The 11,938-nt window shown below is 36.6% G+C and overlaps 1 protein-coding gene across 1 annotated transcript; it reads right to left on the bottom strand.

Annotated features, from left to right (window-relative positions):
- Positions 1-378: 378 nt before the first annotated feature.
- Positions 379-2,970, bottom strand: LOC149753109 (uncharacterized). Its single transcript, XM_089924107.1, has one exon. The coding sequence runs from the start codon at positions 2,875-2,877 to the stop codon at positions 379-381; it is 2,499 nt and encodes an 832-aa protein (XP_089780233.1). The 5' UTR covers positions 2,878-2,970.
- Between the last annotated feature and the right edge of the window lie 8,968 nt (positions 2,971-11,938).

Below are 11,938 nucleotides of genomic sequence, written 5' to 3'. Positions count from 1 at the left end.
TTTTGATAGGAGATTAGTGAGGTGAGGCATTTTGGCGAGCCACGAGGTTTCTTGGAGTCAAACTTATTATTTTGATCTTTATTTTTTTTGGAATAATTTTTTCTCTTCTAGACTTTTTTTTAATCACTATTGCCGATTGATTTAATTGATGCTCGTTCTAGATTTTGCTATCTATTAGACTGATGAACACCAGAATGAGCATGCTTAGCCGGAAGTTGGTTGATTAAAGCAAGTGCTTTTCGTATGGAGCAACCAGGGGCGGCCCAATGCATTTGGAGGCCTAAGGCGAACTTTCTAAGAGAGGCCTTTTTTTTTAAATAATAATAATAATAATAATAATAATAATAAATTTTAATAAGTGCAAAATACTTTAAAAATTTATTTAAAAATAATCCGTCTAGCTTTTTGAGATGCAAAATTGCTAATCAAACTTTTGTACTCAAGATTCATTAAAATACTATTTTCAATCGATAATATAGCTAATCCATTTAATCTTTCTTGTGACATAGTTGACCGCAAATAAGATTTTATCAACTTTAATTTTGAAAAACTTCTTTCAGCAGAAGCAACTGTTACAGGTATTGTTAACAATATTCTGTAAGCAATGCATGCATTTGGAAAAGAATCTATTTTTTTAATAAAACTTAAAGTATCAATAGGGGTACAAGTTTCTATTTGTAAAATTTCTTTTAAAACGTTTAACTCTGAAAATAGATCAAGACCATCAATATCAGAATATTCACCATGCTTTAAATAGTTTTCAAGATTAAGACAACACCTTTTCAAATTCTCTTCATTCAAAGATTTTAACTTTCTAAAATTAAACAAAAAACCAAAAAAATCTTCATATATGGTGAATTGTTCAAACCTACTTTGAATTGAAGAAATAGCTTGATCTACTACATATAAAAAGTAATCAATTCTAAAAGATTCTTCAGCTGATCTTATTGTCTCATCATCAGTATTTTCATCAAATTGTTTTTTTCTACGGATCACACGTTTTTCACGAAATGTAGGTTCTATTTCCATTTCATTTGCAATTTCTTTAGATGAATTCAAAGCATTCATAAATCCATTTTCTCTATAACTTTTTAAATAAGAAAGAAGACCTTTTAATTGATATATAGCAACATCAATATGCATGTCTTCAGATTGTAAATTCTTACTAACTGAGTTAACAGCAAACAATATATCGTACCAAATATTCATGCCTAATAAGAATTCAAAATTTTCAATCTCATATGTAGCTAAACATATGGCTTCACTCTTTATTTTAGGATCTTCACTAGTTTCCGCTAATTGAATTAAGGCATCTCTTATTTTAGGAGCTTGATGTTTAATTGCTTTGACACTTTCAATACGACTTTCCCAACGTGTTTGTGATAAAGGTTTAAGAGTTAATGTAGATACATTATCTTGTAAAATTTTCCATCGTTTTGTAGAAGAAGAAAATAAGGTATAAATTCGTTGTATTACTCCAAAAAAAGATATAGCCTTAGGACATGAGTTAGCAGTATCACATAATACTAAATTCAAGTTATGACATCCACATGGTGTGTAAAATGCTCTAGGATTTATATCTAATAATCTTTTTTGTACACCTTGATGTTTTCCTTTCATATTAGATCCATTGTCATACCCTTGTCCTCTTATATCATTAACCTCAAGTTTATGTTTTTCTATTATATTTATAAGTTCATTAAAAAGGCCCTTTCCAGAGGTATCATCTACTTCTAAAAATTCTAAAAAATATTCTTCTACTTTTACTGGACTTGTTGAAGTATCTACACATCTTAAAACTAGGGTCATTTGTTCCTGATGGCTTGCATCAGGAGTGCAATCAAGTATTACAGAAAAGTATTTTGCTTCTTTAATCTTTTTAATTATTATAGCTTTAATTTCAGACGCTAATATTTGAATCAATTCATTTTGAATATTATGACCTAAATAATGATTGTGAATTTCACCATGTTGAATGCGTCGAACATGTTCTTGCATTACTGAATCAAATTCTGCAATCGTTTCAATAAAACTTAGAAAATTTCCGTTATTGCTTTGATAGATCTTTTCATTCTTTCCTCGAAATGCTAAATTATTTTTTGCAAGATTTTTTACAACAGCAATAATTCTCAATAAAACTTTTTTCCAATGATCCTTCTCTTGGTTTATTTGTTCTTGGAGACTTTTATCAATTGTCTTATTTTTTATCAATCTCACTTCTATATCAATCCACCTATTCATGCTAATGATATGCTCATTAGTTGTTTCATGACTTTTAAGCTTGATACCTAGATTTTTCCAATCCCTACTTCCTTCATTGACTAATTGACTCGTGCTAGACTTTGAATCAAATAATTTACAACAAAAACAATATACCCTATCCAAATCCTTTGAATACACTAACCATCTTCTATCATATTTTTCGCCATTAGGTAACTTACGAATGTAATGTATAGTAGAAAAGTGTCTATTATTTTCATCCCTAGGAAAATGAAGATCATAATCTCTAATTGGACCTCTTTCTACTAATAGATCTCTCAACTTTGTATCAATATTTTTCCATTGACCAGGATCATATATATTTATAGAAATAGAACTAGTTTCATTAAACTCTACACTATCCTTATTTATCCTATCTTCATCTAATTTCTTATTGTGTTCTTCACTAGATATTGTTTGGTTGTCAATCTCATTTTGTTTCGTTCTTTTTATATCATCTTCTAACTCTATTTCGTTTTGAGTTGAACTTGATGTAGTGTTTTGTTTATTTGTGACAATAAATCTATCTAAAGCACCTTTTTGAGATTGAATGAGTTTTTCGATTTTTCTTTTCTTTTTGAGTTTTTCATACCCACATTCAAATTTTCTATTAGACATTTGAATCCAAAAATAATATTATCAAACCAAACAATTAAGACAATCACTACAAACAAATCAAAATAGAATAGAGTTGAAAATGATAAAACCCGAAATGCCAATAGAAGCGGTGCCGGACTCGACGACGAACTCAAATCCCAACAAGCGGTGCCGAACTCAATTTTAATGGAGACCCTAGACATGAAAAACTATTATCAATTTTTAAGAATAGACATAAAATATATTTTCAAGAATCCGACAATAAAATTTTTGATAGCATTGAATGATTGAAATATAAATAGTAAAGTGGAAATGGGTGCAAAATGGAGCTATGTAAGACTGTAACAGAGAGTATATCATGACATTAAGTTTAAGAATGTTAATTGTAGTTTTTACATCATTAATTGTAACACTAAAAATAGGTTATCTCTTCATTCACCATAAAATGAAATAAATAATTTCTATAATTCTATTCTCTCTTCCTCCTGGCTCCTGCACAACTATCAGAAACAGGGAAAAAATGAAAAAAGTAGACCTTGGCCTATCAGATTAACCATTGAGTGAGTTCTTTTTGATAGGTGGTAGGGAGATCGCTGCCCATGATTCCTTGTGGTAGTTTAAGGCCTCAGAAGGAGTTTTTAAAATAATATCTTATTTAATCTAACAATTAGTGTGTTTTTTTTTTCAAAAGAAAATTCTGACTACAATTTATTGTCTGCAATGGTTATGACTGCAAATAAACAACTTAGATAAATCAATTATCAAACAATGTTGGCAATACACATGCTTGTGCAAGGAGGCAAAAAATTCACATCAGTCAAGTTTCAGTTCATTGAAACAAATGAACATAGGAAGATCGAAGCATGTGAATATTTATCTAAGATGGAAAAGATAGACGCATAGAGTTTAATGGTTTTCTTACAGAATGTAATAATAATATTACACAGTAAACAGTTATAAAATAGGTGGAAAGAAACAGTTGAAAACCCTCCATCCTGAGGTTCCATTGTTGCGAAGAAAAGGCCATTTTGGCTTTAGATATCATGCAAATCGCGGCAATAGATTAAAAAGATAGTTTCTGAAACAGTGAAACCCATTCTACTTCCATCTTCAAAGCTAGAATTGCAAGTCTCACCGCGGAAACAGGGGAAGGAGAACTCACCGCGGAAACAGGGGAAGGAGCTGGAGAAGCCAGAGAGGACCGAGGACGGACTGCGGAGGCGGAGCCGCGGAGGGCCGAGAACGAGAAGGAGACCTGGAGAAGAGACGCCGGCGTCAAGTCTCAACTCTCAAGAACCGAGTTATCGAGATTCGAGATTCGAGGAACGGGGTTACGGGAAGCCGGGAAGGAAGAGGAAGAAGACGGTGGCTACGGGCTAACATTTAAGAAGTAAGAAGACTGAAGACGGTGGCGTGCCGGTGCCACTGTGCCAGGCGGATGGTTGGATGGAGAAGACGGGCTAGTTGGCTACGGCATGCTAGGGCTTGGGCAGCTGGAGAAGAAATGTCTTGTCCCGTACCCGTTGCCGTTGGCCTGGATGCCGGTTGCGGACCGTTGGTCGCTGCCCGCTGGTCGCTGGAGCCTGGAGGAGGAGGCGAGGAGCTCTCCCGGAGGCGGAGGCCGGAGGCCTTCCTTTGGTCCGAGGCCCTAGGCGACCGCCTCGATCGCCTAGGGCTCGGGCCGGCACTGGGAGCAACTAGAAGAGCTGCAGCAGCCTGTAGGCAATAGGAATAGAAAGTATGAAATAGTTGGAGTCGTTATTGTACCATATTGTAACATAAGAAGATTTTTTTATGTGTAATTAGTTCTCCACCCTTCGAAAGACCATGGTATAATAAAAAGTCTCTGTTGACCATAACTTTTCTTCTGTATGTGATAAGCGATGTCATGAGGTCTTTTACAGTAACTAAATATTAGAGAAGAATCCAGCTAATGTAATTGTTAACCTGGAAGAATACATTCTGGCACCTTACTTTTCGAGAAAAAATTCCGATCTCTTTATTTGTCAGGTGCATTTGATCTCTTGAATTTGATTAGCATCTGATATCTTAATGACCTATTTATATAAGCCGGTTCCTAGTTTGTTAATAGGCATGTAATCATGAACGCACACATATTTATATAGTTGTCACCTGCACTCATACTTTTAATCCGAAATTTCGAATGGCTAAAATATAAATTTGTTACACGCTGCATGGTGCGTCCTGTACGTCTTCAATGCAACCCCTAGAACCTATCTCGTCTGATGGATGGCGGAACTTCGGTTTTTGATATTTTAGTACCTAGGGCGGAGCTGAGAGCAACCTAGGTCGGTATCACCTATGCAAAATAGGTCTTGAGAACGGACTTTACTGCTATTGAAAGTGACTAAGTGGCGATTATTTGGTAGATTTGGAAACAAGCAGAAATAATAATCATTTTCAGCTCTCGTCTAACATTTTGTGGAGCTCGAGAGAGTGTGCATACCTACTGGCCAGATATATTTATAGAGAAGCTAATAAAGAGGCGGACTGGATTGTTTCTTATGTTGCACAACACTCTAGTGAAGTTTTATAGATCATTGTATTATGATCCGGTCTATGAAATTTTATTTCTTAATTTTGCTGAGTGTATTTATGCATGGCCGGTCGGTCTTTTAAAAATAATATATATATATCTTAAGCCTATCGTAGAACTCTTACCGTACAACAATGAATGCGCGGATTTCTACGTGCAGCAAAATGTATGCAATGGGCTTCATAGAATTCCGGGCAAAGGATTTGCGGTTCGTTTCATGTAATTAAGCGAGATTCTGTGCAAGCCAACTTGCAGCCTCGGGAAACTTGGCTCAAACCTGGACGGCACGTACAAATAGAAGTACATATCCCTAGCTAAATCTTTGGATCTCCCATGATAGTCTGAAAGATTACAAATGAAAGAAGGACAAGCTACTCGAGAGAAAGAACTAAAGTCTCTATTTTCAAATAATAAATAAATTAATTGTGGTGTTATTAACTTTTTAATAAAACAATATCATTCTGTTGATATTCTTGTGGATTGACTTGATAACGTTACTAATATGCTGAACTGTGCAATTTTCGTATCCTATCTTGATTCCAAGCCTTCTGATATTCTTCTAGAAATTCTTGGATGTAGCACAGAAAACATAAAATATGTAAGCTTTATTGAGACTCATGCGACAGCCAAAGATTTTTTTAAATTATTTTTTTTTCAGAATAACCATTAATTTATTTGAAAGAATTGATGTGAAAATTACTAAAGTCAAAGAGCTTGGATGCAAAAGAAAATATAGGGTATTGATAAATATTGAAAAGTTACTTATCAACTAGTTTAACATATGAAGGGAAATATGATCGGTATATTCAAGTTGATTAATTGTTGATTTGAAGAAAATCTTTCACTCTTTCATTTATAAATAACAAAACCAACATAGAGATATCAGAACATACAGTCAATTTTTTTTTTCTTTTTAATATATTGCATATGCCTGATTATAACATCTATTTACTTCAAAACTAATCCGAACAATATTTCATTAGAGAGAAATAAGAACCATAAATTAAGAAAGTTTATGAGGTGCCACTACGCGGCTGACCTATCCTGATCAACCTTGGCCGGCTGGAGGGGTATAGAGTTTGCAATCTGTTTGCTTTAGGTCAGCGGGCGTAGAACGAGGACCTCATCCAGCAGGTTTTTGGAGAGCAGCTGGCTGAGCGGGTCCTATCCCTGTCGATTACTATTGCAAAGGTTGCGGATAGGAAGGTTTGGAGCGTGACTGGAAGGTCAGAAGTGAAGGCCCGGGATTTACTTCGAGGGGTCAGGAGGACTACGGCTCGACAAATTGATGGAGACTGGATCTGGAGGCTTCGCATCCACCCATGAGTTGCCTTGTTTGTCTAGAAAGTGACATGGGGGTGCCTGCCTACCAGAGGCATGCTGGCTCGGTGAGGGGTGAGCATTTCACTAGAGTGCATGGTCTACCTGGAGGTGGAGGAGGTTATTTTTCATGTCCTCAACGGATGCCCGCAAGCCGCTCAAATTTGGGGTGCGCCTCGAGCCCCCCGACCCTCGGCAGGGGTGGGCGTCGATCAAAGCCTTCTTGCACCTCTTGGAGATCTCCTCATAAAGGCCCAACTATGAGGAAATAGGGATTGAGACTGCCTACCTAGTTTATCACTGTTGGCTAGATAGGAATGCCCGAGTCTTCAAGGACAGCAAAGCGCATCCAACAAAGCTCTTTTTCATGTGACAGAGGTCATTCGCACCACGATGTCGTCGTCTCTTGGGACGGCCAGAAAAATGTGGGGCTCTCTTTCTGCTCCTGCAACCTCCAAAGTTGTGCTGGTCTTCTGGAAGCCCCCACCTTCTGGCTTCTCAAGATGAACTTCGACAGTAGTGTGGGCAAGGATGGGAGCACGGGAAGTATGAGATTCATCATCAAAGATCATGATACCAGACTGATAGCAGCTGGGGGTCGGAGGACTTTCGACACATCTATAGTCAGTGCCAAGCTCAGGCTGCATGGGAGGGCATCACCTATGCGAGGCATATGTTGGGTGCGGACCACATCCTCCTCGAGGGTGACTCAACCATGGTGATCGAGTGGATCCGAGGTTGGGGACGCGATGCTGGTTCCGAGCCGCTGCTCCACAATATCCGTAGGCTCTTAGATAAGTGTAGTCTCTATTGGGCCACACATATCTACAGGAGGCACATAACATTGCTAATTGGGTGGCCTCCTTTGCGGCTCACCATTCTGGAGGTTTCATTTGAGAAGACCTCGTATATGTGCCCTATCCTTTGTATCATTTTTTTTTTCTGATTTTGTTAACTGCACCCACATTCGTCGCGTATGAGCCGTCGTTGTACAAAAAAAAAGTGGCCATGTGAAACATCTCGTAGATGGTTGGCTTCGCTAATATTCGAGCCTGAGGCAATCATCAGCTGGTCTTATTGTGCATCATCTATTTTATAATAAAGTTATATAATTAAATACTTTCTTTGGGATAAAAAAGAAAAATATCTTATTTTTTATTAAGAAAAAACCTATGACTCAATGCTTTATTTTACATATTTGATGCTTTTCTATTTTTCACATCACGCTTATCAATTTTTCCAAAGTAACCTGAAGGGGGTAGAATGCTTGTTTGTCCCATAACTGAACCCTACAAATTATTTTGAGTCCATAATTTTTAATGATTTTAGTGATTAATAAAACATTTTAACAGTTCTGAATTCTTGTCTTTCATTTATCAAAACACTGTAAAATGCTAACTCTAAAAAATTATTTCTGCGTCGGGTGCTAGGAATGCTGGAGACACTTCGCGCATAACAAAAATGTGGAGTAGGCATCAAAAAATATATATAGGACGTACTTCTCATTTTACTATTTTTTTAATACCCATCTTGAAGTCGAAACCTAAAGCCAAAGACTTCTTTTACTAATGATGTTGTTAATCTCATAATTAAAAAAATACGACATTCTCTTTCTTTTTTATTTTCATAATATATTTTTTATCAGTACACACTACATGACCAGATGAGACATACTAAAAATATTAATCATCTAGCAAATCAATACATACCTCTGGATAAATTGATATACAGTTTTCAGGACATGGTGTTCATCAATATACAGTAAACAACTACGTGATACATACTTAGTAAATTAGACAAAGTCAGAAAATTGTGTACTGTGTATTGGTATTAATAAACACCATATTCTGAAAACTATGTATCGATTTATTTTGAGATGTGCACTAGCTTATTAGATGACTAATTTGCTTGATATGTTTTACCTGCTATGTAGCATGTACAGATAAAAAAATATGTTCCAAAAATTATGTATCAAATTATCTGGAGGTATATATATTGGACCACTGCTAATTGTGTATCAAAGAGGCTTCAGTATGTATCAGAAAGTCGATAAATATATGTCACCTAGCTATGTTGTATGTACTGATAGCTAAGATATTAAAAAACTATGTATCAATTTATTTGGAGATATGTATTGGATTATTAGGTGACTAATTTACTAAGTATGTATTATTTGGTCGTGTACTATATACTGATGAATATCATATTATCGAAATTATGTAATAATATATTTAAAGATATGCATTAATTTGATAGATGTTTAATTTATTTATATATATTATTGATTATATAATATGTATCCATAAAATGTATGTTTAGAAAATAAGGATGAAAAATGATGCCATGAATTTTTTCCGCCTCATATGAATTTTTTTGTTCCTTCCAATGGGTAAAGGTCTCGAGATTTCCCTACGACAACTCCAACCATCCATATCTTGGGTGATGTCATGAGATCCACCTCCTAGCCATTCCACTCGCTCTCTTTCTTCTGCCATCTCCTTAAGATGTTCAGCAGGTACATCCAAACCAGAAGAAGCACCAGCTTTTTATTTCCGTGTACCAGCGAGAACTCCAGACCGTCTGATCAGTGGTCCTTCGACGTGACGTTCTCTGATCCGATCTCCTTGATAACAAAAAGGGAAAAAGCTTCTTTATTAGACCTATCCTGTGAACTAGAAAAGAGACTCGCGATTAAAAATAACCTCTTATGGTCCATTTATCGCGATGTTATGGGAGACACGTGGGATTGTTGGGTCAGGGTTCCTAGTTGAGTGCGGTTTCCCCGGCCTTAAAAATAAAAGACAGCGTGTGATGACATAGGAAGCGTGACCTTGGAACTCGGGATGTCCTAGCTCCTGCGTCTGAGTCCCGGCTCGGTCTCTAACTCGCATCCCAAGGACGAGTCAAAGTCAGGGTTTTCCTCTTCTTCCCCGTCTCCCAAGACAAGCGGTGGGTCCCATATCTGCGTCTATTTTTTTTCCCCCCGCATTCCATGGTGAGTTACGGCAAGGTTAATCCAAGCCTGAACAATTTTGGGCCAAGAGTATAGTGCCATAGTAAGCCCATCTACTAGGCCCATTATTTACCTTTGTATAGCCAGTGAGATTTTTTTTTGTAGGTTAAAATATGCTTGTGTATTTATGGAAGGATAAGCAACCCTTTTTGAGAGAATGGAAGCAGGTATTGGTGTAACTGCAAGGAATCATAGAGGTAATCTTATTATTACAACGATTGAATTAGGTGAATCGTATTGAAGTTCGGCCAGTGTGACAAAATATTTTGTTTGGCCTTAGCATAGATCTCTGAAATGTGGGTCTAGAGGGAGATTCATTAACATTTATTCATGGCTTGCAGAACCAAGAACCAAACTACTCATGCAGGGATATCATGGATGATGCTAAGATTTTCAGCTAAAGCTTGTAATAAGCATAGCTTTACACAAGTGCCAAGATATGGAGATCTTGTGGCGCACTTTAGGAATAACAATTCGATTTTTTTTTCTCTCGGGAACAAAAATTCGATGGTTTCGAGTCAAAGTAGTATGGATTGATGATCCTCTCGAGTTACTTCATATAAATTTTGTAACCATATTACCTAATGATATTTCTTATCAAAAATAAGAATATAGCAGCTTTATATTTAGCTAACGCCTCTAGTTATATATGCATGCACCGCACCCATTTACCGAGAAAGAAAAAACGGATGCGCACAACTATTGTATCAATAGAGATAAATTTCTATAAAAATTTTAGTATCTTAATCGATTTAGTCTTTTGGTAGTTGTACGATATATAGTCAAATATGTGATATTTAATTTTTTGGAGTTTAAAAGTTTTTGGGAGAGAGAAACCTTTATGCTATTCCATATTTGTGAGGACCCGTGCAGGCGTGTGTTTAGTTCCACATCGGTTATTCGCTGGGTAGATCTTAGGTACTTATATAGGATCAAGGAACCCAAATAATACCTTCCGGCTAGTCATTTTGGGTGAGGTCCTGGGTTGTTACAAATGGTATCAGAGCGGACCCGACCCATAACCTATGTGGATTAGGGGACACTGCAGCACGGATCCATTGGGGCTGACCACGGACCAATCATGGTGTTTGTGATTATATTTGAATGGATTTAAACCCTTAGCCTGACGAGGACGTCAGGATTTGAACGGGAGGAGTATGTGAGGACCTGTGCAGGCGTGTGTTTAGTCCCACATCGGTTATTCGCTGGGTAGATCTTAGGTACTTATACAGGATTAAGGAACCCAAATATATAATACCTTCCGGCTAGTCATTTTGGGTGAGGTCCTGGATTGTTACAATATTATTCATCGTGATCATTGTAGTGTGAGAACACTAGGTTGTGATAGAGGGACTCACAAGAATTTCTTTTGCACATTTTCTATAGTGATTCTTGGAACTGCTACAGTTGACGAATCACAATTGCAATGAAATATATGGCCTGTTGAAAAATGGGCTGGACTTAGCCGTTGGGTCTATAAGCTAAATTAGGACATGAACATATAATTTAGACATGAATTGGGATGAGATTTTAAACCTTGTTTATGTGTACTATATTGTTGCATAACTTTATAAGAGGGGCTGGACTTATGCTTGCTGGCCGTCCTCTTGTAAATTAGCTTGGAGCCTCAAGTTAGAGTTCTCAGCTTCCCCTCAAAAAAGATTTTGAGTTCTGAACTTGTACAAACTCATTTCATATCTAGTTTGGATCCCCTCAAGTTTGGTCCTCAGCAGAATTACAGGATGGCCGTGATGCATCGGGCCATATACATATATAATATAGGCCTCGATGTCATTTGGCAATACATGGATGACCATGAATGCAGAATTTGATCGTCAAGTTTGATCTCCAAATTTGAGAGGATTCGCTCGTTCGTTATAATGTGCTGAATAGGATTGAGCAATGTGCTTATCCATGCTCATTTTGTAGATTATGATCATGGGCTAAAATCAGGTTTGAATCCAATCTAATGCAGTCTTGCCCACTAACATCCTTTACTCCTCAAACAAAAAGAGAAAATATTAAAAAGCAATAGGTCGGTCAACATTCAAGTCTGATCCAAATCTAGCCTTAATAATTACTACTAAATTCAGTTCTATTAATTTTTTAAGATACATTTTTCAGCCTGGCCTAACCTAAACTACTATGAGTTTGTTACTCGATATATTTCATTCATCGGACTTTACTACCTA

Source organism: Phoenix dactylifera, chromosome 7 (assembly GCF_051530095.1).
Source record: "Phoenix dactylifera cultivar Ajwa chromosome 7, Ajwa_hap1_PhDact_Kaust_v1.1, whole genome shotgun sequence".
NCBI lineage: Eukaryota > Viridiplantae > Streptophyta > Magnoliopsida > Arecales > Arecaceae > Phoenix > Phoenix dactylifera.
Note: the sequence above shows the minus strand (reverse complement) of the source record. Positions and strands in the feature narration are given on the sequence as shown.